The 19,830-nt window shown below is 49.6% G+C and overlaps 1 protein-coding gene across 1 annotated transcript in view; it reads right to left on the bottom strand.

Annotated features, from left to right (window-relative positions):
- The window catches only part of LOC109382239 (kinase suppressor of Ras 2), a 259,184-nt gene that overhangs the window by 59,008 nt on the left and 180,346 nt on the right, over nt 1-19,830 (bottom strand). Inside the window, exons 8-12 of the mRNA XM_019641582.1 lie at nt 17,266-17,434; nt 13,056-13,097; nt 12,330-12,402; nt 9,645-9,693; nt 7,429-7,796 (exon numbers count right to left, since the gene is read on the bottom strand). Of these exons, the coding sequence (XP_019497127.1) occupies nt 7,429-7,796; nt 9,645-9,693; nt 12,330-12,402; nt 13,056-13,097; nt 17,266-17,434 (701 nt within the window). The remainder of the gene's footprint in view (nt 1-7,428; nt 7,797-9,644; nt 9,694-12,329; nt 12,403-13,055; nt 13,098-17,265; nt 17,435-19,830) is intronic.

Raw genomic sequence — 19,830 nt, forward strand, 5'->3', positions numbered from 1 at the left:
GGGCACAGCGATGTAACAGGAGAACGTCACTGTCTGGCATGAAAGCAAAGGACTTGCTGAAGGTGGGCGGGATCTGCTGATCTTTTGGTTTATGTTGGCGGCTCTGCATTTATCAACATTACATAAATGTCTGCCAAGCAGGGAAATGGTTTCAGCAATGAAGAGCAGCGGTGCCTCTTCAGCATCAAGAAAAGGAACCACGTGATGGAATCACAGTCTGTGCGGGGGCCCAAAGCTCCCTTGGTCTTCCTCCCCCAAGGGAGAGATGCAGCAGAAGCTAAGGAGGGCATTGGGACATTGTGATAAACCTTTCTGGGGAGACTGGGGCCGCTTCTCCCATCCCCCACCCCTCCACCCTCCTGTTTTTTTAAATAGAGCTGACTTATCATCTGTTTTCTAGGGACAGACAGAGCTGAAGTGACAATATGAGGACTCCTGGAAAATGTGTAACTGTTTGGGATCAAAACAGAAGAGCAGTCCCACAGAAAAGGTGAAAAGATTTTTAAGAAAGGGAATGGGTGGCTAGAAGGGTAAATATGTCAGGATGGGTAGAAATTTGAAGATGAAAATGATGGGATAAGGCTGAAAAAGTGGAAAGGGAATTGAAGCTGTATCTTAGTCAACCAGGTGACACCGAAGTCAGGCTGAAAGTGAACCAATGAAAGCCTCTTTAAATCTCCACTAACAGGAGGATAGATACACAAATGGTGGTGTGTTCACACCACGGACAGCTATTCAGCAACAGACAGAAATGACTGCTGACACACACAGCATTGGATGGATCTCAACAACACTATGATGATTCCAAAAGAGCCAGACACAAAAGAATATACGCAGCATGATTCCATTTACAGAGAGTTAAAGAACAGGCAAAAACGACTGATGGTGATATAATTCACAACAGTGGGTGTGAGGGGGTGTGCAGTGCCTAAAAGGAGGCACATCCCCTCCTTTGGGGGGGTTACTTGGGTAATAGTAATGGGTATGAATTAAAAAAAAACACCTCCCATCATTGCAGCGCTATTCACAATAGCCAAGACTTGGAAACAACTGAAATGCCCATCGGTAATTGACTGGATTAAGAAACTGTGGTACATTTACACAATGGAGTATTACTCAGCTGTAAAGAAGAAGGAAATTGTACAATTTGCAACGATATGGATGGACCTAGAGAACATTATGCTAAGTGAAATCAGTCAGTCAGAGAAAGACAAATATCATATGATCTCACTTATACGTGGATGCTAAAAAACTGAATAAATGGGAAATGTAAACAGAAATAGTCTCAGAGACACAGAGGAAAAACTGAGAGTTGCTAGTTGGGACGGGATGGGGATGAAGGAGAAGGGGAAGGGATGAGACAATACAAATTGGTAACTACAATATGGCCTCAGGGATAGACAAGACAGTCTGGGGAATATAATCAATAATGTTGTAAATATTTTTCAGGGGGCCAGATGGACTCATGTCTTGTTAAGGAGACCACTTCATAGATGGTGTAGAGGCCTGACCACCGCACTGTACATCTGAAGCTGATGTTGAATAATATTGTATGTCAACTATAATTATATATACATATAGTCATGAGATGTGGAGTAGAGTGTGGGAATGGAATCAATGGAATTGTAATAGATAAGTATGATAGCGGGGGTGGGAGGGCAGTAGATTGGGGAGGGGTGTTGTTACTTTGTGAGGGGTGAAAAGGATAACTATTGCATTGTTTTGTATGCCTGAAACTAATAATAATAAAAAATAAAAAATAAATAAAATAAAAAAGAAAAAGAAAACTCCCATTGGGCCTGCATCCTTTATTTTGGAAGTTTGCCAATGTTTGCCCTCAAAAGCACCAGGTCCTGGGCTGGCCAAGTGGTGCGTTGGTTAAAAGCTGGTTCGGGACGCCAGCTCTGAGCAGCAGGGCCCCGGTTCGGATCCCACATGAGGGCCAGTGACACTGCCCTCTACAGCTAAGATGGTGAACACCAGCTCGACCGGGAGCTGGGCTGCTGTGAGTCGCCAGAGATGGCATAGGCTGCAGCCCCTACTGCAGTGGGCTGCCATGAGCTACCGTGTGTGGCCAGCAGCCAGCGTGAGCAGCTGTCCAGAAGCCGGCGACTGATCTGCCTCGCCTGGGAAGAGTGCAATGATGGTACCAACTTGGGCCAGTGAAGCAACATCCTCCACAACTAGACTGAAGAACAAAAGGACAACAAATTGTCTGTTCCCCTTCCCCTAATTCCCCAGAGCTGTTCCCCTCTCCCAATTCCCCAATTAAAAAAAAAAAAAAGCACCAAGTCCTGCCCGTTATAGCCCTCCAATGGCTGCCTGGTGCCATTAGCATCAAATTCAGATCTCTCACCAGGCTGTTAGGTCCTACAACAGAGGGTCTCAGAGGGTCTCCCAGATGCCTGACAGAGTCACGTGGGGAGTCCTGAGGCCAGAGCCCCACCCAGAATAATTAGACGGTGGTTCTCCACTGGGGTGACTTTGCCCCCAGGGGACATTTGGCAATAGCTGAAGACATTTTTGGTTATCATGACTAACGATCTGGTATGACTGGTACCTAGTGGGTAGGGGGCAGGCATGCTGCTAAACACCCTACAATGCGTGGGACAGAGCCCTGTAAGTGAAGATCGGGCCCCAGATGTCATAGTTCTGAGGTTGAGAGACTGCTGTAGGCATCACAGTATTTTAAAAGTCCCCCCTACCCCCAGCCAGGCTCGAGAACCTCTCCTCTCCCCAAACTGGCGCCTGCCAGCGTCCTCACCCTCATCTTCTACCCTTGCGCCCTCACTCCCCATGGTCTGCCACCACCGTCTTCTTTCTGGTCCTCACACACTCCCTGCTCATTCCTACCCCCGGGCCGTTGAATGCGTTGTTCCCTCTGCTGGGTGTGGCCAGCCCCACATCTGCACAGTCGGCTCCTACCCAAACATCACCTCCGAGAGGCTGCCTGGACCCCCGTCCTCCGACGCACGTGCACACCTAAAATGGCCCCAACACTCAAGTCCCTCTGTAGCGCCATCTCTCTGGTTTGTTTCTTTCAACACTCTGGGACCTACTCAAAGGATCTTATCGCGACTTTAGTACTCGTCTGTCTCCCCTACTAGAATGATAGCCCTCTGAGAACAGGGTCCATGTCTGTCTTACTCATCACTGTCTCCTAGCATCCAGCGAAGTACTTAGAACTTAGTAAATGTTCACTAAATATCTGTTGAATGAATGAATGAATGAATGAATGAACGCCTGAATAAGCATTGGAGGAGGGTAGGGTTTCAGATATTGGCCCCACTTTCCTCTCCTGGTCTCAGTGTCCACATCTGTAATATGGCTGGATGGGTTCCATGGAATCCAGGCTGCCCCAAAGGAGGGCCTCTCAGAGACATCGATTTCTGGGTTTTGCTTTCTCTTTGTCTCCATGGCACCAAGCTTGGCCCATGTTCTTGTCACCAGATAAGTCGCAAATTACCTCCCACTGAGATCCTAATCATTTCGTAATTCTGCCTGGTCTATTTTCCTCGGGGACCTTTCCTATTCCCATTTTCTTTTGCACCAGCTGGGCACATCTGGTGTCAATGGTGGGCACGTAATAGGTACTTCCTCGGCGATATTCTGCAGGGGATCGTTCCCAAGTAGGAGTTGGATTAGAATGGGCTGGGGAGCTTTGTAAAAAGGCTTTACCTGCAAAGAGACTTGATGCGTTGGGTCTAGGGTCATGTGGTAGACTGACAATGGTCCTCAAAGACATCCAGATCCTAATTCGGGGAAACTGTGAATGTTACCTTATATGGCAAAAGAGACTTTGTAGATGTGATTAATTACACAGCTTGAAAGGGGAGATGGCCCTGAATTATCTGGTTGGGTCCTAAATGCAATCACAAGTACCCTTATAAGAGGGAGATTTTACCACAGAAGGAGGCCATGTGACAATGGGAACAAGATGCTAAACTGATGGCTTTGAAGGTGGACAAAGGGCCATGAGCCAAGGATGGCAGCTCTAGAAGCCCGAAAAGGCAAGAGGACAGAGTATTCTCTTGAGCCTCCAGAAGGGAACACAGCTCTGACTTCATTTTAGCCCCGTGAAACCCACTCCAGACTTTGGACCCCTAGACCTGTAAGAGAGTAAATGTGTGCATCGTTTTAAGCTGCCACGTTTGCGCCAATTGGTTATGACAGCCCCAGGGAACGAATACAGGTAGCACCCGGGAATCTGTTTTAAAGATCTTCCTCCTTTTGCTGGCTCTGAGGCAGGGCAGCCAGGTGGACCACGCTTTAGGAAGCATCACTCCGGAGACATTCCAGCCTGCTTCGCAAACACAGCCCATTCTTAGAGAACTAAAGAGTTTTGTTAGAGGTGGAAGGACACTGCAAGGAACATCCACTTCTCTCTGCTCATTTTGCAGATGGGGAAACCGAGGCCCAGGAAACTCCACAGCAAGGTTCAGGATGAGAGAGATGCTTTCATTCAACTCTATCCTTATTGGCTTTTGAATTCCATTTGGAGGTTTTAAAATGAGCTATTGTGCAGACTGTCGATAGCTTTGCTATCTCCTAATGACCCAATCGTGAAACGATTTAGCAATCCTGCTAATTGCATTTGGGGCTATAGCAGTTGGGTAACTAGTTGGTGATTACTCACTCCCCAAGAGCCATACACATTGCATTACAAGGAAGCTAATCTTAGAAATACTTGTTAACTTCGATGATAATTACTAAGTAATTGGCTAGAACATGCCATTGTGAATTTATCCAGAATATGCCAGGGAATTATCTGGTCTCATGTTCCCTGTAAAATAAATCCAGGGTCCAAAAATTGTTCCAGTTGGTTGGCTACCATCCAACCGTCGACCTCTGCCAGCCAATTGTGTGAATGCAAGTGATTAATCAAATTACTCCAATATTTGGTTTCCAATGGAACGTTGAGATAAGAAACCTGGGTGGCCAACAAGTGGACAGTACAAAATGGGAGAGGGGGTGTACAGAGCCCCTCCCCACCAGATAAATATATAATGACACAATGACATGGAATAAATGCTACCTCTTTGGGGCTCATCTGGCTTCTTCACACAAAATATTGAAACACTTTAGAGACCAATTACATGTCCCAAAGCTGCAGAGCCTTTATCGCGGTGCCAGGAAAAGGCTGTGCTGTTTGTGAAATCTGCAGGCAGTTATGGTGCTTGGGGAAGGGGGCTCAGGGTTTTGCACATAATAGAAAGGGGGCTGCCCACGCAGCTGGCTTGCAGGATGAGCGACACATTTTCATAATGGCCACTCATTTTCCAAGGATGGTCGCGAACTGAATCCATCCACTTCCCATTAGCCAGCCCTTGGAAAAGGGGTGAGAGACGCTTGGGTTATTGGGTTCCACTGATTCCACTGAAAAAGTCAGAGGGTGGGAGGCAGAAGGACCTTAGGGAGGCCAGGCAAAGGAGAAGAGATGATGGACTTCACATTTCTAATCTGGGGATGTAGAAAAAAAGAGAGGGTAGCAGGTCAGAAGGTGAGTAGCTGACCAAAATTGGGGAACAGACTGTTGGGAGCAGTGGGCAGAAGGCCAGTGGTGGGGAAAATACCACCTTCCAACCAGACTTGTGCCCCCCAAGTAAAGGGCTATTGACTGCCTGCTGATGAAGTTGGTGCATACTGGATAAGATGGGGAGGAAGAAAGGGGCCAAGGGGCTTGTGGTCGTAGGTTGTAAAAATGGCCACTGATTGTCCTTCTCCTTGCATCCATGCCCTTGCAACGTGACACTGCAAATCTCCCATCCAGAGGAAGAGTCTGTCTCTCCATGCCTTGAATGGAGGTTAATCACGTGACTTGCTTTGGCCAATAGGGTTCGACCTCTTGTTGCACTTGCAACACTGAGACCACCGTGGCAATGAGCCCAAGTAGCTTGTTGAGGGATGAGAGGCCATGGGGAAAAATACGAGGCACCCCAGCTGACAGTCTGCCAGCCCAGAGTGAGGGAGTCCACGACCCATCAGGCCCCAGTCTGACCTGTCAGCTCACTACAGACGCATCCAAGAGCCCAGCTACTGAGGCTGGCTCAGCGCAGAATTGACCACAGAATAGAGAGAAAATATGAAGTACTAGGGTAGTTTATTACTTGGCAAAAGCTTACTGATACACTCACCTAATCAGAGCACCTCAGCCCCTGAATATTACCTGGGCTGATTACCTGAGAGCCCCTCTGTCCTGTGCAGAGTTGAGAACCACCATTTTTACCCTGGTTTAAGGAGAGTTGAAGGGCCATGCCTAGGTCTCCAGTACTTTGCAAGCACTTACCATTTGACATGTGGGTCCCAGTCCACCCACCATCTGCATAATCAACGGTGACAGATAATAACACACTTTCCACCAATCACCAACATCTTATAAATGGACTCAAAGAGGCTTCGTATCACAAGGAAGCAGATCATAGACACATCAGCTCTCTGCTGAGCCCACAGCCTCCTCAATGGCACCTGCGAAGATGTGTTTTGGGGAACTCATTGCTTGAGTTGGGTATGGGACGGAGAGGGCTCCTAACTGACCCTTGCCTATACCCAGAACGCCACTGCTGTGGCCAGTCCTAATGCGACAAGGGAGCAAATGCCAGAGATTAAAAACACGCCAAAGGACTGTCCCACAACTGTTGAACTAAAACCAAAGCTTTTTTTTTTTTTTTTTCAGTGCCCCATGTCACTGGGGCAAGGTTAGAGAGAGCAAGTCCAAGAAAGTTCCTAACATCTGACATTTTCTTAATGTCAGTTCTCTACTAATGGTCCCTTCTGTGTAGCTATAGACCACAGATCCTGGACATGTAAAACAGCAATGGTAAGGCCCTGCAAATGTGCTCTGTTGCTTTGATGAAAGAGAGAATAATAGTCATCAGCATCTTAGTCTAGATCGGCGAACGAGGGTCTGTGGGCCAAATCCAGCCCATTGCCTGGTTTTACAAATAAAGTTTTATTGGCACACAGCTGGGTACATCCATTTACATCTTGCCTGCGGCTGTGTTCACACTACAGTGGCAGAGTTGAGTAGTTACTATAGCAACTGTATGGCCCGCAAAGCCGAAAATGTTTACTAAAAAGGTTGCAGACCCCTGATTTAGTCTAATCCACTCCAATTTACATGTGGGGAAGTCTCAGAGATGCGGTTTCACAAATACTTGAAGCACAGGGGGATCAAGAGCCCATTTTCTGACTCCCCAAGTAGTGCTCTCTCCATGGCACAGCGCTGCCAGAGGGTTTTGGCATTAAACTAACTTTCTGGAATCGCAAATCTTAAAAGCACACAAACTGTGAACGGTAGAGCTAGAGGCGCGCTCGTCGCCAGCACGTTGCGTTCACCAGAACCCCCATTTCTCAACTCCACCGGAAGCAGAGCTCTGGGAACCCGCGCGTGGTGGTGGTGGTGGTGGGGGGGGCCCAGGCAGCACTGACCTGGTGATGATGGCCAGGTGGGGCGGGCTCATGCAGGCGCCCATGAAAAGCACCACGTTCTCGTGCCGCGTCTGCCTGTAGGCCATCACCTCCCGCTTGAAGGCCTTGAGCTGATCCTCGTTATCCCTCTCGATGTCGATCAGCCGGATGGCCACCTCCCCGTGCCAGCGGCCGTGGTACACCTGCCCGAAGCGGCCCTTTCCGATGAGCTCGCCGATCTCCAGCTGCTCAAAGGGGATGTCCCACTCCTGCAGGAAGATGCTGGTCTGGCTGGCCTTGCGCGGGAAGCTCCGGGCCGAGAGGAGGGACAGGTTCATCTCCTCAAAGTCGTCCTCTGACTCCTCGGCCTCATCGTGGCCCTCTTCATTCTGTGGCCGGAGAGGGAGAAGGGTCAGAGCTGTTCCTGCACAGCCCCCCCCCTTCCCACGCGGTCCTGGGGGGGGTCCTGTTGTACGTGTGCCGGCCGGGCCACATCTCTATGTGCCTTTTCAGCTGGCGTGTACATCTATCTCTGGGTGTGCCCCCATATCGTTCTCTCTTTGTCTCAAACCGTATACGATGAAGGAGCTGAAAGGGAGATCGTGAGAATCCAACTCTCTTGTGCTCAGGGGGAAACTGAGGCTCAGAGAGGCAAAATGCTTGGGGGGGGGCCACCCATTCCAGTTTGCTGGGACTTTCCTGGTTGGGGTACCAGAAGCCCTATGCCTCGGGTAACCCCTCAGTCCTAGCAAATGGGGATAGTTGGTCGCCTGGGAAGTGCCTCGTTCTAGGTCACTAGGCGGAGCTGGGATTAAGATTCAGGGGTCTTGACTCCTAATATCGGATGTGCTCTTGTGCTACCATGATGTTTTGACTTGCCTGACTATGCGTGCGTGATAAAGACGATAGGCTAAAATCGGGGTTCGTCAAGCATCTGCATGTGACACGTGACAACCCTCAACACGGAGTGCCTTTTGCTTCCCCCAGAAAGCTTGGAATATATAAATCTGAAGCTGGGAGAGCTCTGAGCTACTCTGTACAGGCCAGAAGCCTAGAGGCCTGGGGTTCCTGTGCAGCCAGAGGGCAGGAGATATGAGAGTGAGAGGTTGATAGACTGGGCTTAAGAATCAGACCGAATGAGCCGGAGTCTGGCCTCGGTGTGACCTTGGGCAAGTCATTTTGCTTCTCTGAGCCCTCCTTTCCTCGTCACAAAGAGGGGCTACTCAAATCTGCCCCTGGGGGTGGTGTGAGGTTTTCAACGAGAGAAAGGCCTGTTAAGTTCTTTGCACAGACCTGACCACCTCTATGAAACACACCGAAATGCCTGTGAAAATGCAGAATCCTGGGCCCTACCCGGATCTACTGACTCCAAATATAAGCAGGCCAGGGCCAGGAATCTTCATTTTTATCCCGCACACCCACAAGATTCAGGTACACTTAGGCGTGACCACACTGGAGGTTTAGGAATCTGCATTTACAGGGGTCTGGAGGATACCCTGTTCCTTAAATTCTGTCGCTGGAATGTAGAAGTAGCAGATGCCTGAGAAGACATCTTCTCAGGAGACAGCGGAGGGATTCCCAGGGGCTTGGAGCCTGACGAGACAGCCTGAGAAGGTGGCCCCCTGTCTGGGTGCAGGCCTTCCTGACCCTAAACCTAAGCAAGCTGTCCCCAGCGGCACACTCAGGAGAAATGACACAGGAAACAACGGCTTCTTCAAGAGTCATGTTTTGCCGACTACAGTAGCTCCAGAAAAGGCCCCATGGTTTTGTCGGGTAACTCCGACTCTGTTCCCTTCAGTTCCGTCAGGGCTCCATGGTGTTCACTCAGGACACCACGTTTATTCCTCCGGCATCTCTGGCAGGTAGGAAGAAGCCCCAGAACATTCTCAACACCCCGCCAAGCCCAGTGTCCCTGAGGCCCCCGCCTCCTCCCATGTAGTCTTAGGAGGCAGTGAGTACATCCCCCTCGGGGTTTCTCCAGCCCTGAGCTGGTTTTTCAACTAAGAATGCAAACCGTTTGCCAACTTCCGCACAACTAGCTTTTCCCGGATGCACACCATATAACGGCCCATTAGGCTCACTGCCGGGAGGGGCCTCCGCTTGTTACTTGTCCCCAGACTTAGAACATCCATCACTCAGGGCCCCCGCACCCGCTGGCTGCCCTGAGCCCTCTGCGTCATCAAAGCCATCGCTTGGCTTAGCTGGAAAAAGTTGCTTTGCCGCTCGCCAGTTCTCACCTCTGAGGTTGGCTCCACTTCAATTTGAAGTAATGGATTTCCTTCCAAGCTTTAAAGAAAGAAAAATAAACGTGACCCCTGGGTACAAAGGTGGGTCCATGTGCTGAGTTTATCCGTCTATGAAGAGTCCCAAAATGAGAAGTCCTTGCCACCAAGCCTTTATCTCGAATTTCACTTCAATGCTTGTGTCTGAAATAATCCATAACCTTGCCATAGAGAAGCAGTGTGCAAGGACGCTTTTAAATAGATTTTCTGGGCTGCTCAGGGATCATTTTTCTTTATTGTTTTCGTTTCCACTAATCTAGCAGCTTCCTTATAAACTGGCCTAAATGCCATGAGTGGAGGGGTCCTCAGAGCTCTTCGTGTTCCCTAGGAAAGAAGTAATGAGATCTCTAAAGCTCCCTCAAAATCAGGATGTTGTGGTGTTCATTTGTTTGTTTGCTTGTTCATTCATTCATTCGGTTTGTAGTACTAAGTATATATATCAAGTACTGAGGGTGTATTCTGGGAAGGGCTCTGTGCAAGAGTTGTTCTGTGCATTTGATTTGGGTATACATACTGGGGATATGGGGGCCATGATGTACATTGATGGTGTCACTGGGTATGTACTGGGGATGAGAAGGAAATGTTGGGGTACATGGTATGTGATGGGGATGTGGGGTGCAGTGTGAGTTAAAGGATTTTTTGGGGGGTATGCTTTAGAGTAGATGATGTGTATGTGTTTATGGGGTGAGCTAGAACTGGTGGGAAGAAGCAATCACAATGGACACCATGCCCTCTTCTTATTTTCTGAGCTTAGCAAATTCCCCTTACCTACCTCCTCATTTGGGGGGGGGCCTCCCCTATCCTGAGCCTCAGACCCCAGGAAGCAGCTGACCTTGCAGACAGAGTCAATCTGCCTGCTGGAGGGGCTCCTGGTGAGAGGCAGCCTAAGAGAATGTAAGAACTCTTAAGGAGGAGAAAGACGCGTCGGTGACAAAGTGGCATTTGCCATTATATTCACCAAGTATTTATAGTATAGGCTGGGAAGGCAGAATGAAACCGCTCAGTGACAGCTGAGATGCTGGGAACTTGACACCCTGGGGGAGACTTGGGTGGAAGGCTGCAGCTGGAGGCCCTCCTCACACCCCACAAAGCGGGGGCCTTCCTTGGCTTGCATCAAGGCGTGATTGCAGCAGCCGGGGCTATTAAATTATTTCCCTTCTGCAAAGAGTTAGCTCCCATCACTCCACGCACATGTAAGCAGATCGCAGGCAGTTATTAACTCTGTTTTTTTTTGCGGGCACTCCCCGACTGCCGGTTAATAACCTGGAGTTTGCCTCACACAAATTGTGGAATTGGTTTACGCGCAGCCGAGAAATGATCCAGAGCTGCTACATGTCAGCATGATACCCACCGGCAAATTGCTGCTTTTTTCTTTTTTTTTTTATTTCAGAGATGTACCCATTTGGGTCTTTAACAAAGTCCTGAACATGGGTCAGAAAGGATACAGCAGCTAGCAGAGTGAGAGGAAAAACGCAACTAAGCAAAAAACGAGAGCTGGGAAAGCAGTTAAACCGAAATTAGCTCCCTCGCATGCCTCAGACTTCAGTCACAAGCCAAGAAGTTAAGGAAGGTGATTTCGTGTGGGCTGCATACGCATTCGACCACCTGGAAAGAGGGTCTGTATCCTAAGGATGCTAAAGACGCCACACACGGAGATGTCCCTTACGGTGGTGTTTACCACAGCGAAACATGGGAAGACAGAGGATCCGGCAACAGGGAAATGGTGAAGGGAATTAGTCCACGTTGCTGTGATATTCTACAGCCATTAAAAACAACGTGTATGAAGAGTCTGGAATAACATGGAAAACGCAAAGCTGTAGCATTCACGGATAAAAAAGCAGGCTAGAAACGGCACATATTGTGGATCACAAGTAAGTAAACTATGAGTAGAAAGGGGACACATCTAAGGGTGGTGTGATTCTACGTGATGATTTATTTCTCCTGTCTCTTTTCACAGAATAGTCCAAATTTCCCAAAATTAGCCTATCTTATTTTTATAATGATATAAACCAAAGGTCAGCAAATCTTGTTCTGTAAAGGGCCAGATAGTAGGTGTTTTAGACTTTGTGGGCCATAGGGTCTCTGTCACAACTATTCAGCTCTGCTGTTGGGAGTTTGAAAACCACCACAGACTACACTGTAAACAAATGGGCGTGGCTGCATTCCAATAAAACTTTATTTATAAAAGCATGTATGGCAAGTTGGATTTGTCCCATAGGCTATAATTTGCCGGTCCCTGGCATCAACCTAAATTACGCTTTTTAAAAGGGGGGCAATGACATAGCATAACTCTCCTCCCATTCAGCTCTAGCTATTACCTGGGACAAGTTGTCTTTCTGAGCACAGGACGGTCTGGAGGTCCTAAGGAAATGGCCTGACCCCTGGAAATCACATGTGACAGGTGGGGCCAGATACCTAAAGCAGAGCTGACTCCTGGGGGCCAGCGCTGCCTCTCTCGGGCTGGGCTGTCACACTCCCCCCTTCTCTTTGCCTGAATCATGACCTGTGTTTCTCTGTCCCCCTATATCTTCTCCCCCTGCCTCCCAGCCCCTCAATTCTAGAAAAGGGGAGAAAGAGAACAGGGATCTTGAGCAGCCGGAAGGGCCAGGGCAGGGGAATGGGGTCTCTGTTCCAACTTACATTGGATTCGAGGTCACTGGATGCAGGATGACCTGCGGCGCCCGGGTCGGCGTCTCTGGCACTGGCACTACATCTGAGAGCCAGAGATTAGACAGTCAGAAAACACATATGGAGTCCACAACCGCCCCCCTAAAGCCTGATTTCTGGAAGATGCTGGCAGCTAAGTAACTTCTTACCAGATCACAGATCCCTGGGGCTGGCCAATCCCCTCTCTCTCTTCCTCAACCACTTGAACTTCACCCACTCAGATGCACCAGTGTTCTGGATGACATCCTGACCAAAATCCCCTATTGTCACCTAGGGGGCCGCCAGAACCCCCCAAGTCTCTGGCCTGAAGCACCCACTGGACATCTCCAAATCCTCCTCAATTCCTGAGTTCCCTTTGGAATGATGAGGTTACTTGGTTTCACATCTCCCAGTGCCCAACCAACTCAATCCCCACGGCCCATCGGCCAGGTGGCTCTGGACCGTTCCTACCCTCGCCGTCCTTCCTCTGTAGACCACCCTCTCAGGCCTTTCTGCTGTGCCTTGGGGCCTTGTGGGTGACATCGTGCCCTTGGGACCTCCCACGCTTTCCTTCGCCACATCCAGCCATGACCCTACGGTCTGGGGAAGCCACCACTGCCCTCTTTGAGTTTGTCTGCCTGATATTTGCCCCGTTCCTTCTAGCCAGTCCCGCACATCAGCGGGCTCGCTCAGAAGGGGCTGAGCTCACACGAGACTCACCTGGGAAGATAAACTGCTGCTTGTATTTGTAGTAGTGGGACGCTGGTGAGAGAAAGAAAACGCCAGAGTGAGTGCCACCCTGGGGCTGCCCGTTCGGGTCCCCAGCTGGGCTCCCACAGCCACCATGTGGGTTCTCTGCCCACTCTTGATGGTTTTCAGACTTTGCTGCAGACACCCCACATTCCAAAGGACTGAGAATAGGTGTAAAGAAACCAGAGCTCTAAATATCTAAGCCACCCCTCCCATTTGATGCTCCCTGAAAACAGAGCCGCCCCCACCCCCAACTCAGAGAGTCATCCTCAGCACAATTCCATTTTTGGTAAATGCGTAAGAACACACACAAACATCTGTAGAGCCATAATCTCAAATATTAATTTTTCCCCCTTTTGGCAGTGATTACCATGGTTTTAAAAAAACAAAAAACAAACACCTCTTTATGCGTTTCCTGTGTTTTGCTGCACTGAGCATTGTATTAGTTTTCTTGTTGCTGCTGTAACAAATGACCACAAACTCGGTAGCTTAAAACGACACAAATTTATTCTCTTACAGTTCTGGAGGTCAGAAGTCTGAAGTAAGTCCTAACAGTTAAAAATCAAATTGTCAGCAGGGCTGGTTCATTCTGGAAGCTCTACAGGAGAATCTGTTCCTTGCCTTTTTTGGCTGTTGGAGCTGCCCGAATTCCTTGGCTCATGACCCCATCACTCCAATCTCTGCTTCGGTCCTAACATTGCCTCCTGCTGTTTTAGACCTTCTCACCTCCCTTTTACACGGATCCTTGTGATCACAGAGTCCACCCAGCTAATCCAGGATAATCTCCCATCTCAAGGTCCTTAATTTAGTCACATCTGCAAAGTTCCTTCTGCCATGTAAGGTAACATATTCACAGATCCCAAGATTAGAACGTGGTCATCTTTCAGGGACCATTATTCTGCCTACCACAAGTATGGGTTAAGCTCCATATTTAGGGGAAAAAATCATGTGAAAGACATTTCCTTAACTTCACTGCTTGATTCACCTACAATTCACTTTACTTCCATTCCAGTCCCCAGAGGCCAGTTCTTGCAGACAATCTCCAGGTTTCTAATGTAACCACTTACTCTAGTGGGGTGGAGGGCCTGCAGCAGGGGGCGCAAGGGGTGCCAGGGGCAGTGGACAGATCACACAGAACTTTATGTCCCCAAGTAAAGGAAGTGAGCAAGGATGGGGTCAGATAATGAGTCTGAATTGACGAATATACATCTAGAAACAATTTTATTCATTTAGGGACATGTCACAGCTCGTCCAATTCTTGGACAAGTCACCAAGAATTAGCATAGCGTTTATGAGCCTGGGGGTCTAGAAACTGATCCTTCAGGGTCGAAGCCTTGCTCTTCCTTTGGTTGCTTGTAAAAGCTTAGACAGCTCTCTGCAAGTCTCAGTTTCCACGTGTCTATAATGGGGATAATAATAGTCTCTCCCTGACAGAGCTGAGCTCTTCATGACACGAGAGAAGAGAGCCTGGTAGGTGTGGAATACATATTCTAAGCTCTCTTAACTAAGGGACAAGAATGAGTTTTAATTAAGAGACAATCGGGTCGTTTCAAAGCGCAAAGTCATTAGCTGCCCCTGAGGCTGGAATTGATTTATAAACTCCCCCCGGAGAGAGAGCAAGTCCTGGCATCTCGGGATCCCGAGCACCTGGTTTGGTGCCTTGGGCTGGTGGGTACGCCACTCCTGTTGAATTAATCCACTCTTTTTTTAGTGCAGCCATTCCCAAACAGCCCAGACAGTTGGAATCCAAATGGATGCATTTTTGATTTTGGATGACAAGATGCCCAGGAGGAGAAGCAACTCATTCAAGGTCACCGAGCAAAGCTTTAAAAGAAAACCCACTTCCATGATTTCCAAAACTTTTCTTCTGTTAGGTAACCTAGGTTTTTTGGGTTTTTTTTTCATTGCACGCAAGCATTTTGCTGTCAACAAGGGGCTAAAATTAAAAGAAGAAAAACTAGCCAGGGTTCTCAAGAGGCTTAGCTGATCTCATCCCTTCCCAGCTGGAATGGGGGATTCAGTGTCTGCAGGCGAGGTTTACTGGCAGTTCCAGTCTTCTGAAGAGGAGGGGCTGGGCGGTGGCGAGCAAGCCCTGCTCTGAGAAGGGGACAGGTGTCCGGCAATGGGACACCCGGCAAAGGGCCGCACGCACAGAGTCAGCCACTCCTCGACCCCGCGAACCCTCCGAACCCTCCGTGTGCAGGACAGCAGCTGTTCCTGATGACTGAAAGGGAGGGACGGGCCCGGGAGGGGGAGAGCCACCCCTGTGAGCCCTGTTCTTGCTGATAACAGACACCAACGAGAAGCGGCTCCAAGGGGCAGCTGACGAACCCGCGTGGTCTGCTCAGGAGAGCTAGTGGCTCCCGGCTCGCTGGCGTCAAGAGGACTTGGAGACTGGGAGGCTTCAGATGACCATGAATCAGGGCGACCAGGAGGCCATCTGGAAGGCACTTCCGCTCTCCCCAGAGAGCCGCCTGAGTGGTCTTATGAAAGGAAGGGTCTAGAAGGAAGAAGGGTCAAGTCATCCCCCTGCCTCAACCTTTCAATCGCCTCCCCTTGTGTCTTAAATACAATCTAAATTCCCGCCACGCCCTACAAAGCGCCGCCAGGCCTCACCCCTGCAGCTCCGAGTCATACTTGGTGCCATTTCCCCTTGTTTATGGCACTCAGGCCATCGGGACAGTTGTTCAGCTCTTTCCTGTGTCGGGGCCTTTGCACGTGCTCCCCTCTCTCTGCCTGGACCACATCTGCGACTCAGCTGCCTCTGGCCTTTCAACTTGCAGTCGTTCTCTTCTTGAATTTGCTCATAGCACTGCTTTCCTCTTTCTTAGCACTTAGGCCATTTTATAATTCCATTTTCATGTGTATGTTTGCTTGGTTAACACCTGTCTCTCCCAGTAAGCTACAAACTCCATGAGAACAGAGACTGTGATAGGCAGAATAATGTGCGCCCCCCCCCCACCACAACCAATGTCCACGTCCTAATCCCTTAGAAACTGAATACATTACGTTACACGGCAAAAGGGACTTTTCAGATGTGACTAAGTTAAGGGTCTTGAGATGGGGAGATAAGTCTGGATTCTCTGGGTGAGTCCTAAATGTCATCACAAGGATCCTCATAAGAGGGGGGCAGGACAATCGGAGTCAGAGAGAGACAGTCAGACAAGGAGATGTGATCATGGAAGAAGTTGGAGGGAGTGACGTGGGGCCACAAGCCGAGGAATGCTGGCAGTCACTAGAAGCTGAGAAAAGGCAAAAAAGGAAATGGATTCTTCCCTCGCAGCTCCAGAAGAAACCAGTCCTGATGACGCCTTGAGTTTTAGTGTAGTGAAACAGACTTTGGACGTGTGAGCTCCATAAAGATACGATAATACACGTGTGCTGTTTTGAGCCGCTATGCTTGTGGGCATTTGTTACAGCAGCGACAGGATGCTCATACAGGGCATGTCTGGTGTGTGCACCGCTCTATTGTACACGGTACTGGGTACACTGGAGATGCTCAAACACGTGTTAAGCAAATGAATGGAGGAAGGCGGTCTGAGGGCCGGAAGGCAATACGCAGAGGGAAACACTGCAGCCCTGGTATGTGCATGAACCTCAAGGGGGCAATTCGTGAGCTAGACGTACCTTCGGGGTCCTGTCGCCCACCTAGGTCAGAGGTGAGAAAGGTGAAGTCAGAGGTCACAAGGCAGGGACATGACGGAGCTGGGTGCTGAACTGAGAACTCCAGCCCGCTCGCTCATTCAGAGCCTTAGCCTGACATCCGGAGTAAGGCTCAGAATTCGGCCCTGCTCAGGTGTGTGGCCCCTGAGATCCTGGGCGCAGTGTCCTGCTGCCGATTTCCAGAGACTTAGATCGTAAGACAACTGCCACCTCCAGAGCAGAAGGTGCCCCGTGATTAGACTTAGGTGGAGGCACTGGGTTGCTGCTTACCAAATAACAGAGCCTCCAAAAGTACCTTTCCTTCCCAGAGCTGAGTTTCCTCATCTGTAAAATGGAGCTGATCACACTCACCTCCTGCCTACTCTAAAGATCAATAAGGTAGTAGGTGTCAGTTGCTCTGCAAATGGCAAGACTCAATCCACATGCCTTCAACCCATTGCCTTCAAGCATGGACAGGTCCCAAAACGACCCTGGCACGAACCCAACACCCGCCTTGACTCCCCAAGCACGGAGGTACCTGGCAGGTTGAAGTTCTTCTGTTGCCTCGTGCACTGTGGGGACGGGTGCAACGGGGAGGGTGGCGTGGCGCTGGGAGGCAGCGGGGGTGCCGGCGAGGAGGGCGTGGAGGACGTCGTGGACGAGGGATTGCTGCTAGAGTCTGGCTGGTAAGGGACAGGGATGTGGTCCTGCAGGAAGAAAACAGGGCAGGGGACAGGCAGGGAACAGAGACACAGCAGTGAGAGTGATCTGCGCAGGAACAGATCCCGCCCCGGCATCCTCAGCCCTCCTTTCGCCATCCCCCAGAGCCTGCCAAAGTCCCACCTGCTTTGTCATCCCCACCAGATTGCATCCAGCTGTGGGAGGAATAGTTTCTGGAGTCAGAGACCTATCCACTGTCTGGACCCCTGAGCAAAAGGTTACCACGTAATGAAAACCACGTAGGTGATGACCACGCTCCCTGTGCTTCTTTGATTTTGGAAAGTCCCACGCTGAGGTGGCCAGAGTGCTCCCCGCATCCTGACACCTCTCCTCCTGAGTGTTTATTAAAGAATCAACAGCCTGACAGCTCACGAGAGAGTGAGAGAACATAAGAGAAGCCTTCAGCATCCTCCGTTCCATCTCAGTTGGAACCAGCTCAGCCTCTCCTCGCCCCTGAGCCGGCTGTAAAGCAAAGACGAAGACAGGATCCACGTGTGCCCCCTCAGAACGGCCCTGGTAGGGGTGAGGTCAGGAGCCAGGTAGTGGGTTAAACAGTGTCCCCCAAAAGACATGTCTGCCTGGAACCTCAGACCGTGACCTTATTTGGAAGAAGGTCTCTGCAGATATAATTAAGGTAAGGATCTCAAGATGAGAGCATCCTGAATTAGGGCGGGACCTAAATCCAATGTCAAGTGTCCTTAAAAGACAGAGAAAAGGAGACACACACACATGGAGGAAAATGTCAGAGGAAGACGGAGGCAGACATCGGACTGATGCTTCGACAAGCCAAGGATTGCCAGAGGTACCAAAGGTCAGAGAGAGGCAGGGACTGGCTTCTCCCTCAGAGCCTCCAGAAGGAACCAGCCCTGCCGACGCCTTGGTTTCAGACTTCTGGCCTCCAAAACTGCGAGAGAATAAATGTCTGATATTTTAGCTACCCAGTTGATGGTCACCTGCTATAGCAGCTCCAGCAAAAAAACATAAGCAGGAACTGGAGTAACCATATGCCAGGCTCAGTGTGGTCTTTCAATGAATGTGTGCTGCTAGACAAAGGAAAAATGAAATAAAGACATGAAGGGTGGAGGGGTGGAAAGAAGGAGGAGGAAATGTAGGAAGCCCACAGTCCTCCTTTTAAAGCAGCGGTTCTCAACCTTCCTAATGCCGCGACCCCTTAATACAGTTCCTCGTGTTGTGGTGACCCCCAACCATCAAATTATTTTCGTTGCTACTCTATAACTGTAATTTTGCTACTGTTATGGATCGTAATGTAAATATCTTTTTGTTTTCTGATGGTCTTAGGCGACCCCCGTGAAAGGGTCATTCGACCCCCAAAGGGGTCACGACCCGCAGGTTGAGAACCACTGTACTAGACTATCTTACTCATCTTGGAATCTGCAGAACGTAGCACAGAAATAAAAAATAAATGTTGACTGAATGAATGAAAAGGAAAGAGAGGAGGAACTGTCTTTATGGAGAAAGGAATTATGTCTACCTTCTTGAGGGTAGGAATCAGGTCATTCTCATCTGTGTAGCTCACGGCTGATGTGAACAAACAAATCATCAAAAGAGACAGCTGCATATGGCGCCCACTTTCCCTGGAAGAACTGCTACTACAGGAAGGCCAATTCCCTCTTCAGGTCAGACCCGGACCTGTGTCCCAGTGGGACCAGCTGCTGAAGGTTGTGTTCCGTCGGAGGGAAACACAAACTCCACCAGGTCATGCAGGGAAGGGTTAACGGTGTAATTCCTCTTCCTGAGCATAGCTAAGACACGGAAACCCTTCAGAGACCATCCAGTCCAACCCCTTCATTCTGTAGATGGGGACATGGAGAGTCAGAGCGGGGGTGACTTGTTGGAGTCGTACAGCGAAGTTAGTGGCCCAGGTCCCAGCCCCGAGCCCAGAAGCAGAAACACAAGGTTGTGCCAACTAACAAGAAACTCACATTTGACCCTGGAAATCAAACAGAAGCACGCTCAGGTCCCAGGATCCCCCTTCACAGAGGTGGACAAGGCGGTGACAGTAACTGCTTCTCCCGGGGGCTTTTCCTAAGGGAACGGTCCCCACCCTCTGACCCAACAGACTTTGGTGAAGGGACAGCCCTAAACAGCCACACGTTTTGTGACCTCCACAGCACACTCCCAACACAGGACGGTGGGTCAGGACATAATGGCAGCTGGTCAGTGACCTACAAAATGGAATGAAAAGATGAGCTGGGCCCAAAGTGGAAAGCATCAGGACGAAAGATAGAGAGGAGGTGAGGTTTAAAGAGAACCGATGAGACACAATAAGCCAGAAAACAAACAAGCTGAGGGCATGAGGCGTAGGAACCTCATGGTGACCGACGAAATGACATAGAGAAAAGACGAGAGTACAGGATGAGGA

Source organism: Hipposideros armiger, unplaced genomic scaffold (assembly GCF_001890085.2).
Source record: "Hipposideros armiger isolate ML-2016 unplaced genomic scaffold, ASM189008v1 scaffold_62, whole genome shotgun sequence".
Lineage (NCBI taxonomy): Eukaryota > Metazoa > Chordata > Mammalia > Chiroptera > Hipposideridae > Hipposideros > Hipposideros armiger.